Here is a 26,363-nt window from a genome sequence, read left to right as displayed (position 1 = left end):
GTCCGCTGATGACATCATAGGGTCTTTTGGTCGTTCCATGGAATCTTTAGAGTCACGAGCCAGGTCACAAAATCTCTCTGACTTACCTGATCACTGTACTTGTTCAGTTTATGACAATTTTCAGGGAACATCATCTGACTGGACATGTTTAATATGAAAATGATTAATGGAACAAAAAGCATACACACTACATTTTTGAATTTTTTTTAAATTTTAATTATGTCTGAGCATATCAATAAGAAACTGGTAATTTAAAAGGAGGCATAATGAGCCTTGAGCCTGATTACAAACTGCTCCTCATTACTCAAACATGAATTGGCAATCATACACTTACAACTGATTATTGAAATTATAAGCATGTAACACATTTTACATACTGTATTTGGTGTAATGCACCAATCATCTTATGATGTACATTTCAAAATATTTGCATACTGTTAACATGTGCTCCATATTAAAATTCATACTGGCAGTCAAAAGTCTAAGACATAGCGTCCTTCTCAAAAACAGCAGCACTGCTCAACTGAGCATATATTTCTTTAAATGGCTGATATGTGAATTTACACCAACTTTATTTCTGCTTAATACGTGAGGTTGCTGTCATTTTCCGAGGCTGAGTGGGTCATTTTTTTCCTCAAGAGCTTCCGTTGATCGCAGTTCAGAGAACGAGCTATTGGTATAAAAATAGTTCCACATTAATAACAGAATAACCTTATGTTGTATAGTTTTTGATGACTTTTTTTTTGAAGGACAAGGTTGCCAAGTAATGAAACAAGATGAATTAACCGGTATCTTTTGTGACATACTATATTTACAGATACACCTGTACAATAGTGGCTGCACCTGATAATGACTCACTGCAGCTGAAATAAATGAATACATTCTCAAGTTTCCTTCAGTCCAAATACTAAATCAAAACAATAGTGGGTCGGATATGTGCAGGTTCTGTCTTTTGCACCGTACTGTGTTGTAAAGTGCCTTTTAAGACAAAGATCAGTCCAAGTCTCAGTGATGTCCAACTGAACTGGCTTCATCAAAGTCCCCTCCAGAGCTCCTCCTCATGTTCTTCATTGTCCTCGCAGCTTCTTCACCTAAACCCCCCAAGACAGCCGGCGCTGCCATTGATGGGTGCTATAAAACTGGAACTTTTACTGTGAAGAGAACAAGAAAAACAGAATGAAACAGATTCAATTGATCTAAAGTACGCTTTATTTATTGAACATGTATTAGTCTTAAGATTTGAATTAGCATCAAGTATTTTTATCATTCCAAACACGGCTTTATGTCGAAATCGACCATTTGGTGTCTAGGAGGTACAAACAGTCAGATGCTCGTTCACAGATGAAGCCAATGCGGTCAGTGCAGTAGAAGTCGTTCCAGTTGGCGTTGTGGATGAGGCCGGCACAGTCCTCGCCATCTTCATGTCCGTGAGTCCAGTTATCAGGCTGGCCGGGCTTCCATTTCCTGTCCACATGAACAACATGTATCAAAAGTTCAAGAATCACAGGGGAGCAAAAGCAAGTTAAACTGATTCAGACTTAGCTGTACAATCAACTTGACAGGTTAACTCACTTGAAAACTGGTATGGTTCCATCCACCCACTTCCAGACGTTCTCCTCTTCCCTGTCAGTGAGTCCCAGCCAGAAATAACCTTTTCCCGCGATAGCGTTCCTCACAAATTGCTACGAATGAAAGAGCAGCCAACATGTATTAGCCTGCATTGAACCCCCAGTTATTGAAGGTTTGGTCCATCAGTTGAGCTGATACCTGTTCCTCATTGTCATTGATAATGAGCATATGAGACGACACGTTGGTACAAAACTGGTTTGCCTCGTCAAAGTTGAGTCTCTGAGAAACAGACGAGAGGTAATAGCAGCTGTCTCCAAACCTCCTGAAGTCATGTGGGCATCCTGGAAAGAGTTGTTATCAGGAGGCTCTTTTAGGTGAGAAACAATACTAGTTTGACTTTTTCATTCTTTGCTCATCTACGTTACTTTACTCACCAGGATCTGAAGTAGTAGGAACTGGTGGGGGCTGGACCTGCCGGGATACAGAACCTTGGGGTTCCCCTGCTGGTTTGGGGGTTTCAGATGGTTTGGAGGTTTCAGGGGCCTGTGAGGGCTTCAGGGGCTTTGGAACTAGAGGAGGTACAGCAGCAGGTAGCCCTGGAAGCCCTGGAGGACCGGGAGGGCCTATTGGTCCAACTGCGCCACGTGGCCCCTCCAAACCTGCAGGTCCTGCTGCTCCTCTGGGGCCCTGTGGACCTTGTGGCCCAGGCATCCCTGGCTGTCCATCTCTGCCTGGAAGCCCTTGAGTTCCAGGCTCACCCTTTTCTCCAGGGATTCCCGGTCGACCTAGAGACCCTCTTGAACCTTTAGCTCCCGGAAGGCCTCGAGTCCCAGGTGCACCCTTTGGACCCGCTGCACCTGGAATTCCAGCAGCACCCTTTTCTCCTTTTGGTCCCACCAAACCTGGCATCCCTTTGTCTCCTTTGTCACCCTTTTGACCAGGCTGGCCCACTGAGCCCTGGGGCCCCTTGTCACCCCTGGGGCCTCTTGGACCAGGTGGACCTGAAACATCATTTAGTGGATTAGTAAACTGTTACTTGCATGTTTACTGCCAAGGTTTTAGCACCATTAAGGACTGTCACAAAGAAAAATTACAATTCATTTCTATTCTGTAATAAAATCCTCTCACCACCAAATGTAGTCTTACCCTGCAGGATGGTGAAGTTGGTGATGAGCTGAGAGTGTTTGCTGTCTACCAGCTTCATCTCCTCCATCACTACTGATAGGCTGCTGACTTCTTTGTCCAACCTCACCACCAGCTCGTCCTGCTGCGCTCGCAACTCTTTGCTATCTGCACTGGCCTCTGCTAAGCTATTATTCAGGCCCAGTAGCAGGTCTGAGTGTCGTATCACTGTCTCAGCACAGGACCTCATACTATTGAGATCCGAGCTGATGACACCGAGGATCTGAGTGGCGAAGCTCACATTTCCAGTCACACGGTCCATGTCATTCTCGTGTCTGTCCAGTCTTGCTTCCATCTCATCAAATTTCGACGAAGTGGTGTTATCATGATCTCTCTGGTGGTCCATGATCTCACGCAGGTTCTGATCATGCACCTCAGTGAGGACTGAGGTGTTCTGGATCTGGCTAGCTAGAGTGTTGAGCTGAGCCCCCAAGTCTTCTAGAGCGTCTCCATTAGATCGAGCCAGTGCGGAGGAGTTGGCTGCCAAAATCTGGAGGTTCTGCACCTTCTCCTTTAGCCACTCTGTGTCACTTCGGGTCTGTTTAGCTGTCTGCTGCAGACCCTGATAATCATTCTTCAGTTTCTGCACCGCCTGGCCTGCATCCTCAATGGTCTTCTGCAGTGTGCTGAGCAGAATGCGCTGCTGGGATTGGGTGATGTTTAGAGCACTGACACTGACCTGGGTTTGGCTTTGCACTTTGACCTGACCCTGTATCTCTGACTGAAGCCGTGCAGTGTCAGTCTGGAGGTCATTAATAATGCCGTTGTAGCTGGCCAGTGTCTGGTTGACCCCACGCACTGAGGCTGCATTTTCTTTCAGAAAACTCTGCAGGGAGATATGGCTGTTTTGCATGTCATCTCCTGTGATATGAAGTTCATCAAGCATGTCCCTGTTTCTCGTCGCCCTGGCAGCGATGTCATTCAGTTGGTTCTGTAACGTTCCGAGATCTGACTTAAAGGTCTTGATCTCACTGGTGGCATTAACAGACTTCTCGCCTGTCTGATCGTCTGAAAGTCAAAAGCACATCAAGTGTCATTAGGTTAAAAAAAATCAGAATGTTAATCATGTGAAAATGAGGCTCACCTAGTTTTTTCAAGTCCGTCTCCACAGCATTGATCTTGCCTCCGTAATTCTGCATTCCCTCTGTGACATTGTCCATTCTCTGGACCACTGAGAGGGAAGAAGTAGGGAAAAGGGCATCAAAATATTTATAAAAAATAGAAGAAAATAAATAGATGAAGGGAAACAGGAAGAAATAGAAAGATAAATGAACATTAACCAGACTGCAGACAATTTAGTGTCAAGTTGATTTTGAACACTAGAGGGCGCTGCTTCATTCATACAGCTCAACAGAGAAACTGGATACCCTGACACAGCAACTCAGTATGCTGGACACACAGAAGAGTTTCCTATGTTTTTCTCTTTTTGGTAACTAAGCAACTGTGCATCCTGTTGATCGATATAAATCTCAGACATTCAAAAATTCCAACTCCTGAGAATAAACAATGTCAAACCAATAATGAATTCCACACTTGGACTCTCTTTCTCTTTCCCTCTCCATCTGCAGCCAGAGTCCATCTCGTCTCTTGCAAAACTTGTTTTTCTGTCGCTATGTGGGCGTCCAAAAAAAGGGCATAAAAAAAAAGTACTGGAAAGCATCCTAAATGTTATCATTCCAGAAGTGACGATAACACAAAACAATAACATGCACTTGGGACAAACATAAACACACACTGACTCTGGAAAGAGCTTTTGGTCAACTGCGGGGAGCAGGAATACACATTCCTCCTCTTCTTCTCTTCTCCCCAACTGATTGTTTCTTTAACTTTTGTGAGGACAGACAAGTGCTGTGTAGTCCTTGTTGATAACATTCATCTAAGAATGTAACATGACACTAATGACAACATGCAACAATAAAATATAAATTCATGCCTCACTATCATTCCCATCGGATCTCTCGCGTGCCTTTTTGCACCCCTCTGTTAATCTCTCCGTCCACCCTGCAGTAGTCCTCTATTGGAAAAGTATTATGTGTTATATAAGCTTGCTAATTTGAGTAAGGCTTATTGACTGCCATTGTGACCCGAGTTATGAGCCGTAATGAGGCAGTTACCCAACAAGGTCAAGCACTAATGCTGATCAATGCTGCTACAGAAGCAAAAAGCCGTGCCGACCCTCTGCACGTACTCCTGACTATAGAGTACTTGCTTGTTTATGCTGTGTATAGTGTGTAGAAGAAACATTGGTTTCTCACGAGCTATTGCGGACACTTGCTGCCAGTTGTGAGTCAACATGTGGTTCAAGAGACAACAAATTGCCACCAAGCCATAAAATCTCCTCTGGGTTGTTAAACCGGGGCAGTCGCTGCATGGTCATCTGTTAGACATTAGACTCAAACCATCACATGGTCTCTCCGCACAAAACGCAGATCCAAAGCTGGAAACCCTGAACAATCCTGACAGTACTCATGAGGTATAATTCAGATGTAGATCTCCACCTGAATGAGATTATTTGTCTTTAAGGGGCCAGGCGTTTTGTTTTCTGGCTGGTGTGCACAGGTCACTGAGTTAGGACAGGTAGGACTTGACTATTTTGGCCTTATGGGTTTCCTCTGATTGATCCGGTCGAGAGGATTAGATAGCGTACAGAGTGGATTCCACATTGATTGCCTCTGAGATAACTAGAATTCCTGTCTGTTTCTACTTAGCACTGCAACCCTGCTCCGAACAGCAATAATGACAATATTCCACCATGAATGCGCTTCCGACGTCAAGCCAAGACAAATCTCTGATGGATATCAATTCAGTGGAAAGAGAATCAGATATTTCATCACGGGAGTCTCTTCAAGTGGCTGGAAACTAACGTCAACTGACTTGGTTGGGTTGAGTTTTCCATTTAGTTCAGTGTGACACCGTTCAACACACATTCACACACACCGCAAAAAGAAAGGCAGAGGAAGCAAAAACACAAGGGGGAATCCATGAAAACAATCCAATCAACATTCTACTATTGTGATATTTCAACTTTGATGGATTTAAGGGATGTAAAATTATGCATCGGCATTTGATCAAACATAATGTAATAAGACTTAAATAGCTGACGCTGTCTGAAACTGGCCCTTTAAGGAGACGCTGTGAATACAGCATGAGGTTGATGTGAAATAAGCTGTAGAGCAACTTGCTTGAGCCTTAAACATGCAAACTGTGAGATTCTATGATGTTTTTGGGAACTAGCACATTGTTAAAGGTTGGTACCAAAGCAACGCATTTATCCAAAAATCAATTTAGCAATAGCTTGATTCCTCAGCATCAAGTATACTGCACAAAATATATTTGATATACATTGTTAAGTCACACTGGTGGACTATTGTTTCCAAAAGTACAAAAACTATACAGTGTTTTATTCAGAGTTTATCCCATAAACTTCATTCATACTGCTATGCACAGTTACTTGTATTTCAATATTTGAAAACCTTCCCAAATAAATGGAAGATATGTTAAAATACAGAGCCAAGCTGTTTAAGGAAATGGCTTATCCTTTTAAAAAGAAAAAAAATTACAAATGTGTTTAAGAGATTTATGTTAAATTGGCCGGATGAGAGGACTAGACATATTTGGCCCTCTGTTGTGTGACAGCTGTAAAATCTGTTTGGATCTGACTAAGAAACACATAAAAACCACAACACGTGTCACCTGTACTTGACCTGTGTTGTGACCTACCTTTGTAGCCGAGGACGGCCACCGCTATTGTGAGCATGGCACAGAGCACATAGAGCAGCGCAATAGCGGCCCTCAAGGCCCAGTCATTTTTACACTTGGTGCATTCGGATCCTTCCTGGATTCCTGCAACACAAAATGGAATTTGTGTAAAAAAATCAATACGTAGTACGTCGTAAGTCTGCTTCATTCAAATAACACAAACCGTAGTGGCAGTAGTAAGTCAGATGTTGAGCATCTGGAGGGGGCAGCTGATAAAAATAAGCTCAAGGATTTCATTGAAAAATGAAAGCACATGGGACATTTTTTTTCCATTCGATGACTAAGTTTAGCTCTGCACGTCTAAAGTGGGACACGCTGTGCTTTTCTTCAGCCAGCTATCCACTCAAAACATTGGCCCTCATGAAAAGGCAAGAAGATTCACTATGAAACTTTAAAAACACTGCACATGTGTGGACCATATGAAAGAGAGGCCGAGTCAAAACGCTGACGTTCACTCTCTGTGTCATTCCCTGTTGCCATCCAAGCTAAAACCCCGCTGCAGTGAACTTCTTGGTTATTTATTGTGCTTCACAGATGTTCGCATGTCCAGAAGTCCTACTTCCTAAAAGACACCAACAACATGTGATCGGACGCTGAGCATCATTCAGGCATCTGTTTTTGGACTTCATTAGTTTTATCAAGGTGGGAGTATCATGCTGGTGTTTCTGTTCAGAATGAGAGGAACAGATCAGTTAGTCATGGTGTGGGAGTGAGCCGGAACGGTGGAACAGCTCCTTCAAAAACACTGGTGCTGGTGAGTAGTTCACACCTCTGCTGCTGAGCGCTGTATAAAATCCCACAGTGGGGTGTCATTGTACAGTCTTTTGGTTCTCTGCAGAGATGTTAGTTGTATGTATTTGAACAAAGGTTAAAAAAACAATATCACACAGTTAAGAGAGTGGTATTAACTCCCATATTAACAGACTTTCTGTAGTTGGAGCAAATCTCAAACCTGAGGCTGAGTCACTCACAGATTTGAGATGAGCAGCTTTAACTAAAGTTTTGGAAGTCAGCAGCAGATGTCAGCGCTCTCATCTAGGACTGATACACATCGTGCTGCAACAAGGTCAACTGTCTCCATCAGAAGAAGCTACAACAGCTGTAATGACATCGTGATTGGACCCCCTCCCTCCCTCCCTACCTCCAACCCTATCAGTGTCATGCCTCAGTCCTTTTAAGTCCTGTCCCATGATGGGACTCAATCTGGAGCCAAAAGAGGCTCATGCCTTCCCAGTCAGGGGGTGGGCCAGGACCACCAGAGGGGCACTGGCCTCTCAGCTTTGGACCCACACATCTGTGCAAACATCATGTCAGACAATCTCAAAGGGGCCCGGCCGTGGACCCAGACACGGACATGCAGACCACTGCTGTCCATGTTGAGAGCTACACCGGAGGCCCCCCAACTGGTTTTCACCACATGCTGCTTGAAAGACAACATACACCATGTAAACAAGCAGACCAGCGTCTGGGGGCTCGGGGTCAAGGGGGAGGCAGAGGTGGCACGTCTGTGGTGATCAGAGCTGAGATCATAGGGGCGGTATCACAGATTCACAACAGTTGTCAAACTGTCTCACTGTCACAACTTCAAATAACTAATTGGTGCAGCACCCTCACGTATGTTAAGAAAACCTGAATATTGATCAGAACAGCAACCCATCCATCGTCATCTTCCGCTTATTCCTACACATTAAGGGTCGCGGGGGGGCTGGAGCCTATCCCAGCGTCAACGGGCGAGAGGCAGGGTTCACCCTGGACAGGTTGCCAGTCCATTGAGAGACAGACAACCATTCACACTCACATTCATACCTACGGTCAATTTAGAGAATCCAATCAGCCTCGTCCCCAATTGCATGTCTTTGGACGGTGGGAGGAAGCCAGAGTACCCGGAGAGAACCCACACAGACACGGGGAGAACATGCAAACTCCACACAGAAAGATCCCGTGCCCGAGCCGGGACTCGAACCCGGAACCTTCTTGCTGTGAGGCCACAGTGCAAACCACTGCACCACCGTGCAGCCCTAACAGCAACCCATCACTGAGATTGTCACCAGTGTGGTATTCGTCCTGCTCTTCTCTCTCTTTGGTCACTGAATTTTTACAGAGTTGAAACCACATTTGAGTACCTTTTAAACTTCACAACAAGGATACACAATTCATCAGACTATCCCAACACGGCCTCCTCCCACCCTGTCAACAAACACATGGCTCAATTAACCATCATGAGAACATGTATTTATTTAACACTTGAAAACCCATGCTGGACGAATTAGAAAACACAATTGGATCATTTAAAGTAGAAATAAATCGATACATGATTTCTGAGTGGAATAGATGAAGACCTGACACACTCTCCTTCTACCAGAGTTTAAGTGTGGGGGAAGCGAAAGGAAAATGCTTGATCATCTTATTTGACTGGGAACTTGGAAAGTTAAAACTATTTCCTAGTCATGCCAAATTAAAAAAAAAAAGGTGTTTTGCAATAAAACCAAAACCAAAGACAGAGACTGTTAAAAACAGCATCAGATATGAATGTTGATACTGCTCTTTAGAAATGCCTCTAGGTAGAACATGCAGTACTCATACAGTAATCTGGACTGGTGGGTTGGTGTTTCCACAGAACAAGCATGGATTTTCATTCTGGGAACATGACTTTTTTTGGGTTGCAACATTTTCCCTCTTCTCGTCAGCAGGCCGGACCCCCTCCAGGTGTTATTACTTGAACAACAGTTCTGTCAGCATTGTGGCACCAACTCCTAAAGATAATGACATACAATAAAAGGAAGTCAAAAGGAACCGTAATTTTTTTTTTTCCTGCAAGCTCTGGTCTGTGAAAGCCCCTTCACTCCCTCTGCTGCATCTCATTAGTCAGCAAGTGTGTCGCGTTTCAAATAAATTGGTCCATTGTGGTCCCTGGCTGTCTGAGCATAAACTGCAACAATACATAAACATGCTGACACACACACGTCAGGAGCTGATTGAATACACACTGCTTAAAGCACCGGTTCTGTGAAGAACACGGGAGAAGAGAACTTGATGAACGTTAAGAGGCTGGAAGGCAGCCAGGATGTCCCAATCAAGGAGCTGGAGTCCAGCCAGACCATCCCGAGAGGTTCATAAATGCCAAAGAAGCCTAGAGAGAGTCAAGGAGGTGGGGGGAGGTACCTGACATATTACTGCTGTCCAGTGAAAAGCATGACCCAACACTTTAACATGCTGTTGTTCATGTGTTCTCTTCTATTTGCTGAGCTTTTGAAGCCAGTGAAATGAATAGATTTTCAAGATATGAATCGATATACAACTATAACTGGCTTTCTCTGGCTCTTGAAATCAGAGAGAAACACCATTCGGTTAAATTAGTCTGACAAAACATTCAGAGGATCCTGGTCCCCAGATGATGAATTCGACTGACTCTCCCTCCCCAGCAGGTGGAGTCTATCACCCACCCAGTCAAATATCTTAACCTCTACATTCATATTCAGCTTTTCTCCATGCTAACATGCTAAATCTATAGTTAATTCCACCAAGAGGGTTATGTTTTATACTTAAAGTCTTGTAATTCTAAATGGCAAACGCTGTCATTTGTTTGTTAGCAGAATGCCTCGTCTTTTGGAGGCGATCAGGACTGCAGGATTGTAGATTCTCTGCCATTGGAATCAGCAGTGCGTGATAAGATCAGCACGTTACCGGTCATTACTTTTATATACTGGAAAGTAATCAGTATAAGTTATTCTTTTTGTTGCGCACTGGTGTTATGATGCAGAAATAATGAGAAAAAAAAATCCAAGTTTTGAGGACAAAAAGAAAACTGTTACTCTTTTAAATTCACTGTAAGTGTTGTTTTCCCAGTATGAAAAAAAACCCACACAACACGTGATATCACATAAATTTGTTTTTGAACAGATTATATCTACTTAGGCAAATATTGGCCCAATTAGCTGTAAAAATTGGCATGTTGGATATCAGCAAAAATCCAAAATCATGCATACATGTGGACATAGGTGAATGCCCATCAAAGTCCATGTGAAATGGTTGACTTCCAGAATTCCAGAACAGTGATTCAGGCCTCTTTTCAATATAATAGCTGATATTTTCAAACAATTTGAGCATATTTTGATGATGATATTCATGCATTTGAATAAGAGGGATAGGAATTCATCTGGCTCCAAGAGATGGCGCAGATGGGGTTCTGGTTCTCTGGCGGATCTAATTTGACCAGTTGGGACCAGATTTTGATGACTATGTATTTTGTATCCACGCAGCCTTCCTGTTGGAGGTGACACATGTTGTCTGAGTACTAGTACTAGTTTCAGTGACTACAGATGAAGCAGAAGTACAAGTATGCATGACACTCTCAATCTGCCCAGATTAATTTAAACGCACTGTTTTTTTCAAAGACCAAGCCTGATACTAATACAGTTACTATGGTCCAGCTTCATCATCAGTCTAAGAGTGATGGGTGCAGTCCCGTTTTGGTGTCAGTATTACAGCTGCATGTGTACACACACACACACACACGCACGCACACACACACGCACGCACGCGCACACACACACACTTTTCAACACTTATTTCTTTCTTCCATGAACCTGCTGCAGACTTGCCAGCCCTGTCTCCCTCCTGGCTGGCAGTGGAAACTTCCATGACAACACAAAGAAAGCCTTTACAGCACACCGCAGCCTTTCTGTGTGAAGACCCTTTGTGCAGCGTGTTAATACTATATTATATACAGTAACAGGGAGGCTGCCACAGGAATTCTTCTAGTCGTGTCACTCTGCTGTGTTTCGTGAGTAGCTCTACACGCAGTAGTAGTATCTGTCCACAGATGTACATGCTGTCCAGCGTTCCAGTTACATGAAATAACAGATGAGATGAGAATTTATAGTGAAGCAAATTGGATTTAACTGCCTTAGTTAAACAAAACATACACACTGGAGACACACAAATGAATCTAAAATTATACCACAGTTGCTAACAGCAGGAACAAAACTGCTTTATTTGTCTTTTACTTCGGAAATGAATGAATGTAGTTCGCGGCATCACAGCAGCACCACGGTTGGTAAATACTGACTAATTAAATAAGAATACTTTATTAATCCCACACAGGGGAAATTTAAAATGAATTCATGCAAAGTATCTGTACTTTTGTTTTAATGTGTTTGCAGACTACAAGCTTTGTTTGTCCGAACAGAGATTTTGACATTGCTTAGGCCGTGTATGTAGTGTGTCCATGAATGTTGTACATATGTCATGGTTCTACCCCCTCAGCTCATCCTGCCTTCATGTTTTACCACATGTTGCTCCTTGTCTCATTAGTCCGCCTGTATTTCACACCTGTTGTTTCAGTCTTTGTCACATTCTTTGTTCCGTTCGTTACTTTTGTCACTTTCATTGTCTAGTTCCATCCTGAACTCCTGGCTTCTTGTCTTTTTCCCTCTCTGCCATAAATCTGTCACCAGTACTTTATGCCTGCTGCTGAGTTCTGCCTCCACCACTGTGACAGAATTTCCATTTTCAGATTTGTGCTTCTTGTTCCGGAAGGTCTAAAAGGTGAGATTTTTTTTTGTGTCTTGTGTGCACAAGATAATAACTTTTTCAGACAAGATAATAAACACGCCTCCTTACAGGACTTCAGGGGCTCTATCCTGCACGGATCTCTCAAGATAAAAAATGAAAAGTTCAACGAACTGTAGTTAAGCAGAGCTGCACCTAAATCTTGATGTCACAGGATATAAAGAGTACAACTTTCACACTTATAAGATACTTATCTGATGACCACTCCTATGTACGTTCATTCAAAAATACAGAAATACATCAATGCATAATAATAACACGAACAATAATAATAACAATAATAACAATTTTAGCTGCAGGAACTGAGGAGTGACCTCATTTTTAACCTCATTACCTGAGCAGACCTTTAGTGGCCTGGGTTCCCCGTGTTCCCCTCTAGTCCTGATCGCTACCCCGCTATTAGCAGTCGCCAACTGGAATGTTAACAAGCAAACCCTCTCTAACAGGGGAAGTTACAACTGAGACAAATTACTAAGACATTAGAGTCTTGAATTGCTAGCTTAGCATGCTTGGGCCATTTTTTTTTTTCAACTAACTGTTAGGAGGTTTATGACACTTAAAATTGGGCCCTCGGTTCTCTTGAGCATCTGGACCTTGTTACAGTGGGGCCAAATCAAAAGACACACGCAAATATTCGAAGCATCATGCCAAGTATCAAGTACCAGCTTATTTAGGGTGTTTTACTACGACCCCTCACCTCCCTTCCTCTACAGCACGAGTGAGGAGATCCATCAGCTTCACATCTCAATGTTAAACTTCCTTGAGAAAAAAACCCACAAAAAAAAACACAAAAAAACAGCACATGGGTGGCTGCATGTCAGAGCAGGATGAGATACATTACATGATAAACATACATACATTATACACACATGTGGAAATAAATTGCCGAGAGCTGACAAAGATGAACAGTGTCCTCCGAAGGCTATGGCCACGCACCACATCATAAACACCATATACAATGTTTGGAACATGTCTGCTTGTTAGCGCCTCTCAAGCTTTGACTGAAAACTACTGGCAGAGTTTGTCGTAAGAAAAAAAAAAAAAGAAAAAAAAAGAACAGACTTTTCCCTCATCTTAATGTAAGTTTATGTAAAAATATACGGATTTTTACTAACTATATACACAAACCAGTCTATTTCTCTGCGAGGAAAAATGTTGAAAAACTTTACGATCTTTCCACCTGCTACTTAAATCGCTCCCAAAGAGCCAAAGATTACAATTTTTCTACGGAGTTTTTATAAATGCATTTCCCGTCAGGGTTCTGACATGGTTACAGAAAAATGTGAGCCTTAAAAGTTGCGCAATAACAACAGCACTTGGAAGTGAGCAGTGATGTGCGAAAGAATTTTACCGAAGGAAAAAAAAAAAAGTTACTGTTGCAAAAATGCTCATCACGATGATGGTGTATTATTTGTTAGCTGTGCAGGGCTGCTGTTTTGGTGCTAAAACACACAACGAAAGCTAAATTGACTGAAATAAAAGCAGTTGGACGGGCTGTTAAAACTGAGCTTTGGATCCAATGAAGCAGTGAAGATGGAGTTGATTAGCTGAGGTTTTGTCATCACATCTGCGCCTGGTTAGAGGATGGCAGACAATGACAAATAGGTCATATATCATAATCTCCTGAGAGAGACCTTTTTTTAGGCACGCAAGTACTGTAAGTGTGCCTCATAAACAAAGCGGGGCCACTGTATTGAGGATGGGATGAAGGGTTACATATCAAAAGATTTTTCTCCAGCAGTTTCCACGAAACATCAGGCCCACTGTATATCTGACTGCATTTCGAGAGCGACTGTGTTATTGTTAGTTGGCCAGCAGATGTGGAGTTGGCAGGCAGAATTTTCTTTATGTAATTTGGAATTAATATTCCCCAGAGGAAGCTGTAAAAGGCAACTTAAGTAGCACCTGTGTCTACACAAGAGAGGAAGCGGCGAGCGTGTTCACTCATGTTCATACATACGCAAGGCACTAGTTAACCTGTAATAAGATGTAGTTCAACTTCCTCTCCTCCCTTGGTAATTTCAGTTTCAGCTGCAGCAGGAGATTGGCCCTTTATTTCAGTCGTCCATTCTGTTAAATCGAGCTTGATTTGGGGAGACATTCTCTCCTGTCAAGAAGGAATCCAGCAGAACACAAAGGAGGCAGGTTTGAGGTAACGGTAGTCAGAGTTCACTCTCTATCTCAGTCGCAGTCGTTTCTAGAACCTTCCCACAGTTCATCAAAGGTTGGAAGTCTTTGGCAGACTTTCATGGAACATTCTGGATGTTCTGGGAACTTTAGGAATTATTTCTGGATTTCCTGTTGAAGGTTCTTCTAATGTTAAATAAAGTTGTGCAAACATTCTGGGACTAATACAGAACAATTGGCCTCTTTCATGAAATGTTCTTACGTACAAATTTGTTCTTACACACTGAGGGATTTTTTAAGCCCTCAGTTTAGTCTTACAGACAGATTTGAAACTGGCTTTCATGCAGGCTTGCAAATACTATAATGTTAAGAGGTACAATAGGTGTCAGATCTTGCAAACATCATCAGGATTTGCTTCCTGCCTGCAAGACTAAACTTTGGGCAACATTTTTAAAAAAAAGTCTTCGTGTAAAAGCAAATGTGTTACACAAATGAGGGAACATAGATGGAATATAGCAGAGAGAACAAGAAGGAAACATTGCATATATGTTCCTCTAAATGTTCCCAGAACATCATCAATGTTCTCTGAAAGTTTACCAAATCACTACTCTTAGAAGAACTTCACTTCTTGACTGCCTGGAAACATTCTGGGAACACAGAGTAAAGACCCGGTGGAATGTTCCATAATGATCCCCAAAACATTCCAAGAACATGCCGAATGTTCCACTGCTATTCACCCCCTATCCTTTAAAGAACTGTGAGAACGTTATAAAGCAGCATCCTAAATACCTTTACATGTAATTTTAGATGCGGAACTTTGTTATATGACCTCTAGACCCACAGGGAACCACGTGGGAGCATTTTATTTCCATCCAAAGTCTGTTTTTAATGTTTTAATGTGACCACAAAATAACCAACATGGAACATTCCCCACAGACACATAAGAATGTTATCATATGACAAACAGTCCACATGAGAACCTATGCGACCTTGAGGGAACATTGGGTTTATCTCCAAAATGTCATCTTTAAAATGTTGCAGCCAGACCATCCACTACCCAAAATGGAACGTCCTCTTCAAGTCATACAGGGAACTCTGAAATGTTGGAATTTACAGTTCCATAAAGGTTCAGGAGATTTTAAGAACCTTTAGAACATGTTCGGTTCTCTCTCCCATAGCACACCAGCAGTAAGAAAACGTGTTCCGCTGAAGCACACAATTCTTGATTTAAATCATTAACATGCATGAATTTAAGAGCTGTTCTGGGCAGAGTGGAGAACAAGAAGACCCCTGGCTACCCCTGCTCAGGTTCTACTGTTGCCATGTTGAAATGAGGTCATTCGAGTAAGACTGGGAAAAAGGAACAGAGGGGGTTCTTACCACATCAGCTCCAACGCAAAGGCATCCTAGAACGGAACCGTGTTCATGTTAAACGTTCCTGCAGGAGTAATTAGCATGGATCTGGTCTGTTACACCTGGCAACAGCTAGCCAGATTTGGATTCAGAACTCACACAAGCCTACCAAGACCAGCTCATATTGTGCTCAAGAGGCTGAACTAGTTTGCCAACACACGAAACATTATTAGAACCGTCTCGAGACAATCACTGCCTGGAATGGCAGAACTCACATTTCATACTTCACCGTTCCTGTCACTGGTTTAAGTCACCGCCGAGGGTTTAGGCACCTAGAGGGTCTGATGAAGTATAACATTACGTGCTGTTGTTTCACAGTGAGCCAAATGTTATAGAGGACAAAAAAATGCTGCACTCTCTGAAAATTTGGATTATGTAAGCGTGAACAAACTCAAACCACGTGGCTGAGGCAGATTTTAGTATTTCTAGTAGTGAAGCGTCACAGACATCTATCCGGCTGTGCACCCGTGTCACAGATCCATCAAAAACCTCTAATCTCAAAATCAACAACATGAACACAAATAAAGTGAAACATATTTTCTTTTGCAGGTTCAGAATATTTCATTACACACTCACATGAACCTCCAAAGCCACTGAGCTGGAGTTAACGGCACAGACCATCTGTGCAGTTGGGTTTTTATGTGGTCGTGGCTGCTGGGTGGCCCGCTATGGGAGCACTGGAGATACTAAATCTGCAGCAATCATCAACCACCCTGATGATCATCAGTCTGAGTTTTTGCTGTACTTCTTCATCTCACTACCACACACCACTTTCAAGCCTAATTACCCAGCAGAGCCAGTAAAACCACACAATGTGGACACAGCTAGTCCTCCAGCCCAGTCTGGCTTTACTTGGGGGAAAGCTGCTGACCACAGTGGCGATGCTATCTGACTGCCTGCTCAGACTGTTGAAGCTGCGCTATAGGACATGTTGAACCAAGCAGAAAACAAAGTCAAGTATGTATTAGCACAAGAATAAAGTAGACTTTAAAGTGGACTTATTCCCAGAACCATTGGTTATGTTTACACAGACAACAATAGTCCAACGATTGACCTTGTTCTAAAAAAGATACCATGATTAAGGTGTTAACCTGAGTTTCTTACAGAATGTTCTCTTCATATGGCAGCAATTTATTCAGATTATTGTCTATATTAGGTGAATAATGGAATATTTCCATTAAGTTTACATGGATGGCAATAGTCCAACATATTAACAGATTATTCTAATTTCAACCTAGACAAAGTCATTGTAGGAGTACTGAGCTGAAACTGGATTAAGTTGTGGTGTATTTGATCCTAGTCGCATTACTAAAGTGCGTCGTAGACATTTATCACACGATGAAGCAAAGATCAACTCTGCTGGGATGCAGACGGCCCAGATATCAGCAAATGTTGCAATGACGGCTGCACTGTAAGCAAGACACATTCAAAATTCCCAACAGGTGCAACGTGACAGAAATAACAGTTTCGGGTCAAAAACAAACATCGTCAAGAGAAACGGAAGGAGGACGTAGCGATGTGTGGCGACATGTGCGTGTGTATTCGATAGGTAGTCAGCCTTTTAAATGCTCTGTAGCATTTAAAAGGGAATGTTAATTATTTTATCAGAAACTCATTTACTTGAAACATTTTCTACTGACATACTCATACGTCTTTGTTCCGTTTGTAAATTCATTCAAGTAGAATTCCTTCCACCATCGTTGTATTGACGTAGCAACAGAAGAGAAAGTCTCAAGAAGCAAACAACGCCAAAAAGAACAGTTTAAGCAGATATTACTACAGTGAGAGAATCTGTTTTTGTGTCATTTGCAGGCCCGTACCAACACTTTTCTTTAAATGTCACTGCAATTAACCCTGCATATACTGCCGCAGCCAGAGCCGTTCAGATATTTTCCAGTGCAGCAGATGTAAATACACCAACTCATGCCTGACTTGAATCGGACACAGAAACATTTGAGAGCTGAATCTACGGAAAAATTCTAAATGTCTGGCTTCTTTGCACAACATGCAGACATTTCTCAGCATCTCCGAAATTACAAGTTCAAAATCATAAACAAGAAATATACTGAGGGGTGTGCTGGTTTGGAGCCAACGTAACCACAGGCGGAGCAGCGAACGCACCGCAGGCAGGTCAGAGAGTCGGATCCTGAGCAGAGAGTTGCGACTTGCTGCAGAACAAAGAAAATACACATTTTTCATTTCTGCTTTCAGCTGAATTTCAGCTGAACCACTGAGGTTGATGTTGGCCCTCCTAATAGCCAAAGGACTTTCAGTAAATGTAACACTGATGCCGAGCCATATGCAGAACTTCATGGCTGAGCCTGTCTCAGAACATTGACAGAAAAGTGAGTCAGACACTTCCAATACTTGTATGCGTGTTATTCTTGTGGCCGAGCCAAAACCTGCTGTGAAATAGATCTTAACAAACATCTATTACGTGAGGCACCCAACCAGATGTCAGCATAGTTGCAGGGGTGTTGCTCACAACCAGTCTCTTGGGACGAAGCAGCGTTTCTGTTGAGGTGGTAAAGCTGGTCTCAGTCCACACAAGCACTCGAGATGTCGTCTTTCACACGATAGCGGCAGCTTCATCCCTGATGCTGTTGTCTTTGTTCAATAAGTGCCTGATAAATCCAGATAACATGGTGGCCGAAACCAACGCTCTCTGAGATTAATACCAAATGGAGCGTGTCGGCAGGTCTGGCTGCAATAAAAGTCTCTTTTGATCAAAGATCATCCACAAAAAAAAAAAAAACACTGACCCATCCACCGACAACCGATACGGGTACCAAAGGAGAGGAAGTCAAGAAATCCAAAATATAGGTTTTAGATTATCAAAGATAGAAATTCTTATTCAGAATGTAATTGTGCAAATGTATGTTAGAAATGATATTTGAAAAATACCACGGATTTAACTTCTCAAATGGGGGATGTGTATGTGTACTCCTAAAGATACTTGTTACTACTGCAAGAAGTACACGAGAGGCAAAATCCCAGTATAAAAAGAATCACTCCCAATGAGTCTCCCCTTATAAAGGATTAATAAACAATTTTACATCCATCCAGGTTAAAAAGATATTGTTGGATGAAAATGCAGTACTTTCATCTTGCCAAATAATGACCTTGTATTGATATAATGGAAATTAGGTTAGAAGTCATTTACAACTGTTAATCTATGTTTATTAGGTTTTTAACCACCATTTACTGCAACTCTATAGGAGGAGAATTATTGTAAAGACGTAACAAAGAATCTATAGGCTGACTTGGGTACAGATGAACGAGCAGCGTCTCATTCTCTGTAAAAGAGAGAATAAGAGAGACGCCTTAACTGGGATCAGAGCAACAGATCGGGCTGTCCTGTGGTCTCCCTGACGCCCCTGATTAGATGTAGATTCTGAAAAAAATTTGTGCAAATGTTCTATGATCCAAAGAAGAAGTCTGCCTCAACTCCCTTCAGACAGACGGTATTCTGCCAGAAACATTTAGGAAATCATGTGAGGCATTACAGAGATGGACAAAACAGCAGTAATACTGAGGACTGTGCACCCAGAATATCCCACATGTGCTTTTCAGCTTCAACTCTGGACATTCAAACTACTTGGTAACATTTATGCAACACAACTCCTCTGTTGGGTTCAGGAAAACGTCATGGTTTGGGTTCAAATAGAAGCTTTCATAACATTAACCACATTTTACAAAGGCTTTCTGGCTGGCTGACTATTAGAAAGACCTTCTGGCAGAGAGCCTTGGAGGCAAACTTCTCCCTCATGCCTGATCCACAGGATGCACAACATGGCAACGAGCAATGTCATTAGAATTCTCTTGTGTTACTGAGAGACATATTTGTTTTCCCACTCCTCCCAACTAAATACAAATGAAAGAGAGGCAGTGAACTACTTCCTACTGAACCCCCATGCTGGCATGGCAAGAAAAGAAAGCAAATAAAGTCGTGCTCACCGCAAACGTGCTTTCATCTTCTGAGTCAAGAATGTGCCGGTGCCACCGCCACCTGCTTTGCATCACTCTTATCACGATCTGTACTGGAGTCATTATCAGTCGGAGAGTTAAACAAAGAAGCTCTTGAAGCTCTCAGCGTGCACGCATCACGCTGACCCCCGCTGGGGATGAAGCGATTCGTGCTGCCTGCCTTTCAATGCTCAGTCCAGGACTGACCCACCATCACTGGTCTGGAACCAACAACAGGTCAACCCAGCGGTGTCCTGTGTTGTTTTATGTCTTTGTTTTCTACTTAATCGGATGATATTGTGTCTCTCGTTCTCCTCGTTTGATTCACTCCGCTCTTTATTGAAAACACAAGGGAGCAATCTTTCATTAGGACAACATGAATTGCATGCATGCACAGCCTGGAGGGGGTTGTAAGTAACAGGCAGGCATTCTGAAAACATTCTTTTCGGGTAATAACGTCCCTGTAAATTAAAACCACTTGCTGTTTTGCTCCCAAAAATAAGTTGGCCAAGGAATGTGACTCCTCAGCTGAAAAATCTGTTGACAAAATGTTTCCCCCGTGAATTTAAATTACATAATGGCACATTTATTTAAAAAATAAAATAAAATAAAATAAATAACGGACACAAACAGTGAGGGAGCAAAAACAGAAAGAAATAAAGACATATGAAATTGATATTTTTGGTAAAATAATCTCCCCTTGAGGTTTTGTTTCCATCATTTTCCTACACACTCTCTCTCTCTCTCGCACACACACACACACACACACACGCACGCACACACACACACACACACACACACACACACACACACACACACACACACACACACACACACACACACACTCGCTCTCTTTCCAGCTTGGCACATTGCTGACACAGCACAGCCCGGGCATGGACCCTCACGATACCTACTCCTCCTCCTCCTCCTCTTCCTCTTCCTCCTCTCTCCCTCTGAGTATATAGGTTTGCACTATGTAAACGTCCATTATGGACGCAGGAAGCAACTCAGCAACTTCTCAGGTTTCAACACAATCTTGGTGGGATAACAGACTTCTTGTGAGAAGCAGATGTCAAAATGAGTCCAGCTTTTCTGCACAGTGAGGAGACACGTGAAGTCTGTACCTCCCTGCCAGCACATACTATGTCCTGGCAGACACACATTCGGATTTACTAAACAGGGGTGTGTAGTCAGTAGCCACAGACGGGTGATAAAAGGACAGCAGAAAGGACGCAACATCTGCCACTGGATGTTTCATTTGTAATCGTCTTATTATGTAAATTTTATCGTTGTCAATGACACATTTTGCTCTTTTTATTTCTTCAGCACCAGCAACCTAATAAGTAGATGTAGCTCCTTTGTTCTGACCGTCTAATACGACACAAACAAGTTGCCTCTGTTGCCCTGTTACAAATCAGCGCTGAAAATGAGGTCTGATTGAATTCAGGCACAAAAACAGTTTGGGAGGGATTGTGTTTTGGAACCAAATACTGTTAAAGTGATACTTCACCTAAAAAGTGGTTTTTTTTTTTGCCTTTCAGATACTTACTGCTTACATCTTAAACTCACGATGATATTTCCTCACCACTTTGTTACTCCAAAACACAGAAAAAGCCAGCAACTAATATTAGCTTGAAGCTAACAGTACCCTATAATGATAAATGGCAGAGGAAAAAAAACTGTCCGAAAATGTCCATTTACCAACAATCAAGCTAATCATCCGGTATAATCAGTGTCGTCTTTATGGAGCCCAGAGCTCAGTAATCCACACAGGGACCAGTTCAACCAGTTTCAGTTTGATCACTGTTCTGGAAGCAAAAGGAGAACGTTGTCAGGAACTTAAGTTGCTGAAGTTACAGTTCTTGATAGTTATCAAAGAACTCTAAAACTTTTATCACAAAATAATTTTATTCAACAGTTCAAATTTTTTGGCCATTCCTTCTGACAAATTGCAGAATCTATTGTTGCTTCTAAGATATAAAAGTGGCGTTTAACATGAAATCACCTGTGACTCGGAACAACTTACAGGACACTTGGACACACCTGAGGGTTAGAGGTCATCTTTCATTGGTTGCCACCCCCACACCCCCCCCCCCCATTTTTTTTAACACTACACTGGATTTTACACATCTGACATTAAGCTTCTGTGAATACCAGCACCGAATTCAACCACTCAAATCCATCCTGGTGCGTTTGTCGGTCTTGTACTTTTTGGAGTCTCGATGAAAGCTGATGAACCGTACATTTGTTGTGATCAAATTCATTTGCACTTTCATATTTTTTCCTGAGATCTCTTGGTAGACAGCTGTGTTGGGGGAACTACTGGAACTCAAAGAATGTGTTGATGTAGCGTGGTGGAATGTTACAAAACACACATCTGGAGAGTTCCTACCACCTGGTCATTGGGTTTAATTTTTATAACCTGATGAATGAGTGGGATTCTTCAACCTGTTTGGAAGGTTTGACCTCTCTGGTTCTTCCAAAGTGAGATAGAATCGGGGAATTAAAGAGAGAGGAAATGAGCGGAAAAATATTGAGGTTTCAGACCGAGTTATTCATTGCAGTTTTGGGAACAGAAGTGTTCGAGGGTGCTGATAAGGTTGCAGTGTCAGACGACCGGTGGTCAGGAACACCCAGGATGCTGTGGTTTCTCTTTCCACCAAACTCACCCGCTGTTATAACAAAGAAATAAAAATGAAAGCATCCAGCTGCCAAAAATAAGCTGGTTTCTGGGAAGAAAAGAAAAAAACATGTGACCTACTTTTTTTAACTTTGAGGATACTTATAGATGGAATCGAGCCAATCACAATATTGTAGTTGACGGAAATACTCTCGATGCATGAATTTAGACAATTGACAGCTCACTCATGTTTAATGGAGGACGTTCATAGACGAAGGTGGTCCTCTAGGTTCACAGCCAGGAGTCAAGAAGTCACATGGTACTTACCAAATCTCTTGTAACCGAAGGACTGCACCTCCTCCTCCTCCGCGAAGTCGTCTAGAGGAACAAAACAGACACAAATGGATGTACGGAGTGGAATGTGCTTTGTGCGGGCACGCTTCTAATCATTTTTAAAATGCTGTTGTAATGGAAATTATGAAGCTTTTTGGGCCAAAATGACAGGTTCTAAAACTCCATTGTTCTGTGCTTCAATTCAAACAAACAATCTCCTTCAGACATGAGAGCAACTCTTTTTCAGTAAACGTTCTTTGTTCCAAATTCCAATATTCCGGAAGTCCCTGAATGCCTCCTTTCAACCAGCTCTCCAGCCTGTGGGGAAATATCCTGGTAACGTAAAAGTATTTTTATTGTGTCCTTGTCCTTGAAAATAAAGAAACATTGTCCCAAGCAGACCGTCATTTGTTTCGCCAAACAGCAGAGACGTGTGGTGAGACGAGCACAATAGTCGTCCGTCAGAGGAGAAATTTCTCCTTGTGGCTTCAAAACTGGAGAGTCAAGAAAGCTGCCCTGTCCCAAAGGGCTAAACATGAATACTGCAATATTCAAGAGATACTGGTCCTGGGGTTGAAAAGCAGGAGGCACAGCAGGGACCTCACAATGTACACAGCGACAAAAATCACTTATTCAGTACATATCTGTGAAAATAGAATTAAAAAAAATCTTAAACCGCGTCACACCTAATATTTCAAATATTCTGTGCAACATTGGTTCTGTTGAGAAAATATAACATTTCACCCAAGTTGTGGATGTAAAAAAAAACAAAAACAAAACAAAAACAACCCAGAAAAAACAAAGCATTTGAGTCACAGTTCGTCTAACTGGAATTTTGGCCTGAGGATTAGAGGGAAAGATCCCAGTGAGCATTCATTTGTTGACTTTTAGGTCCAAATGCATTGAGACGGCCTTTCTAACTGGGCCAAGATTGGTTGAAAGTTATGTGTAATTTCAGTTCAGCGGCACTGACTTTACTAGACGGGCTTCAAATTGAGACGCTGTTGAAAGAATGATTATACAGCGACGTGAGTAAACACTCATTTTTGAACCAAATGCAGCCGACAGTCAGACGTCTTCACCCAGCAAACAATGCCGTAAATCTGACAGATGACGAGTGAAGATCATCCAACGAGCTGAGGACTTGGAGAACAAGATGGGTCTTCTTTGAACGATTGAATAAAGGATACTGGACGAACACACATCCAGTAACAGTGACTGGAGGAGAAATGGACTAGATAGCAGACAGAGTATGAGAACAATCGTGTACTCATCTTTGAAAATGTGATACACGTCCATAGAAAGTCCCACTGCCTCTAAGTGTAATGGCCAAGTCATCAAATAGTTGTTCTCCCTGCATCCTTCATTTAGAGCTTTTTGCAGGTATTCTTTATTATGATGATGATTGTTAACAAATTCATTGGCATAATAAAAGAAGAACAATATAATATGAACGCAAAAGGTGAATGAAAATGAAGCAGAAAGTAGGGAGATCTGATTTACTTTGCTCCTTCATTCCGAGAAATCAATGAAGGAAGAGCACAATCCCAACAAAAGCAGAACTAACAGGCTGGGATGGACCACAGGGTGGCGTGAAGCGGCGAGTGAGGAAGCCGCTTGCTGACCAGACATCTTTGCGCGTGGGTGAAGATTCCACCTCCTGAATTTCCAGCACCTAAATCTGAGTGTATGTGTGTGTGTGTGACACTGGTAATCTTATTTGACCTGTCTAGGTTACCACATGCACATCAACTCAAGTGAAATCATTGTACCCAAAAACCACAATGCGCCTCCAGGAGCAACATTCTTACAACCTGTGCCTTTGCCCTTAGATCCTCAGCTGAAGGGAGGAGGAACTCCTAAAGACCCATGTGGCAAGTTAATCACGAGCTGTCAACTACTGAGAATTAAAAAAACAAAACAAAAAAAAAAACAAGAAACAAAACAAAGCCAAAGCGCTGTTGGCCTGCTGGTTACATCATAATAGAGAAGCTCGTGAGTCAGAGAAGTTTCCCCTGAAGTCCTTTAATTTACTTTAAACCAACCAAAATTTTACGCACAAGCGCCGACACGCACACACAAAAAGAAACCAGGTGAAAAGAAGGAGCGATTTAGTGGGTGACCACTAACTTAATGTTCCCCGTTTCGTTCGTTTCAGCGCAGTTTTAGTGTTTGATGTGCAGCAGCAGCGGCAGCGGCAGCGGCAGCCAGATGCAAAACAATCCCAAACAGTCTCTTAATTGAGACCAGATGTCAGACGTGAGTTGTTGCCCACACATTCCTCAGGTCTCAGGCTCAAAGACACGGCGCATGAAAAGTGACAAAGAGCACAGCGGTGAGCAGAAACGGTCGCTAATGTTTGCGCGCATTATTCTTTTTTTTTTCTGTGCATCCGCTCGATTCGCCCCCACCGTGAGCTTTACCTTTCATCGTGGTGACGTGGTGTTGTGAAGATGATGATGAAGTTACATCCACAGCATCGCTGTCGCAGCTGCAAAGCTCCCTACGAGCGCCGCCGACTTTATTTATTCCAACATCCACTGATAGAAAAATCAGTCATATTCAATGCACGACTCCGTCCGCCTCCTTCAGCGCAGGTAACTTCACGGGTGAACCTCAGTGGAGAACAAGTCGCGAGTGAGCAAAAAGCGGCCCCCCCAAAGTAAAAAAAAAAAAAAGTTACAGAGGGAAAAAACAAACAAACAAACAATCTTCTTATTTATGTGGTAGTTTGGAAAGATGTAAAGGTGGTTCGTCCTGCTCAGCACTCTGGTACCCGCAGAAGTAACCGGAGAAAGTCAAAAAGTGCAGCACATCCAGCCGTGAGAGGAAGTGGTGCGCCCGTAGGGCTGCCTGGACCAACCACGTGTTCCCACATCTGTGCACCGTCGGCACCCCTTACTGCTGCTGCTGCTGCGTGTGCGTGTGCGTGTGTGTGTGTGTGTGTTATATTTGTGGGCTGTGAGTGATGCTGAGATTTGAGTTACTTCAATTTCTTATGAAATTTGTAGGCTTCTACAGTTCCAAAAGTATAAACAAATCTTGAGCTCCTGTAGTAATTTCTGCCCTCTTGGGGGCAGCAACAAGCTGCACACTCATTTACGGTGGTGTTTCAGAGAGCCAGATGTAAACAAGCATCATTTTCTCCAGATTTCGGGCTGCACCAATGTGTGGAAACATACCTTGTGTCATTCTGCTAACTTGGGTGTGATTGTGGGCGAGTAGCGCAGGTTAGTGGGTCTTTAATTTATTTTTATTTTTGAAGAAACTGTCCTGTGCTGCAGCCGTAAATGAAGCTGATGGGAGCAGAAGAGGTGAACCAAATAATGCAGTTGATGGATGGAAATGGAAACAAACAGCTGCAAGTAAGAGGAGGAGCCCTGTGAGAGACTTATATATTTGACACTGTGAAAACATGCAAGATGGCCAAAAAAATCCACAATAACTGCCGCAGTCCTGGCTATATTTGTCACACACTTGCTGCTCGCTCCTTATTTAAGAAAAGTTTGCCAGACCTTCTTTGTTTTGAATGAGAACACTGCATATAAGAGCTACGTCCAACAATCCTGACCTGCTTCCTAAAAACCAAACTCAAGACAGACCTCAGGCTTATGCCTCCCACTCCTCCAGCTCTCTGTTCAGCCATTAATGTGTCCTCTTTTCCGTCTCTGCCATCAAGGACTCTTTGTTTTGACTGACTCAGCTCTGAAGGACATGAGATCACCATGGACCTCCTGTGACACCTTGCAGGGGGTTGAAAATCTCCCCTCATACGAAATAATTCAATTATGGAACCATATCAACAACAAACTATTTTCTTCTT

The 26,363-nt window shown here is 42.6% G+C and overlaps 1 protein-coding gene across 2 annotated transcripts; it reads right to left on the bottom strand.

Annotated features, from left to right (window-relative positions):
• Nucleotides 1-192: 192 nt before the first annotated feature.
• colec12 (collectin sub-family member 12) lies at nt 193-25,362 on the bottom strand. 2 transcript variants are annotated; one of them, XM_086204114.1, is made up of 10 exons: nt 24,964-25,362; nt 22,535-22,585; nt 6,472-6,594; nt 3,836-3,922; nt 2,716-3,759; nt 2,004-2,570; nt 1,768-1,910; nt 1,573-1,682; nt 1,322-1,464; nt 193-1,151 (listed from the first exon to the last, which is right to left on the bottom strand). In XM_086204114.1, exons 1-10 carry the CDS (start codon nt 24,968-24,970, stop codon nt 1,132-1,134), a joined length of 2,295 nt encoding a protein of 764 aa, XP_086060240.1. In that variant the 5' UTR covers nt 24,971-25,362; the 3' UTR covers nt 193-1,131. The 2 variants fall into 2 exon arrangements, with proteins under 2 accessions (XP_086060240.1, XP_086060241.1); XM_086204115.1 differs by lacking the exons at nt 22,535-22,585; nt 24,964-25,362 and adding an exon at nt 19,579-19,850 and having other exon boundaries at nt 194-1,151.
• Nucleotides 25,363-26,363: the final 1,001 nt, after the last annotated feature.

Source organism: Aulostomus chinensis, chromosome 5 (assembly GCF_037954235.1).
Source record: "Aulostomus chinensis isolate RoL2024-O1b breed Wild chromosome 5, RoL_Achi_v1.0, whole genome shotgun sequence".
NCBI classification, from domain to species: Eukaryota; Metazoa; Chordata; class Actinopteri; order Syngnathiformes; family Aulostomidae; genus Aulostomus; species Aulostomus chinensis.
Note: the sequence above shows the minus strand (reverse complement) of the source record. Positions and strands in the feature narration are given on the sequence as shown.

What these genes read in the sequence shown, in the direction of transcription:
- colec12 (XM_086204114.1), bottom strand. An exon ending in GGAACCATACCAGTTTTCAA is followed by an intron (nt 1,465 to 1,572) that starts GTGAGTTAACCT and finishes TCATGTGGACAG; the next exon opens with GAAATGGAAGCCCGGCCAGC. An exon ending in CTGTGAACGAGCATCTGACT is followed by an intron (nt 1,152 to 1,321) that starts GTTTGTACCTCC and finishes TTCTCTTCACAG; the next exon opens with TAAAAGTTCCAGTTTTATAG.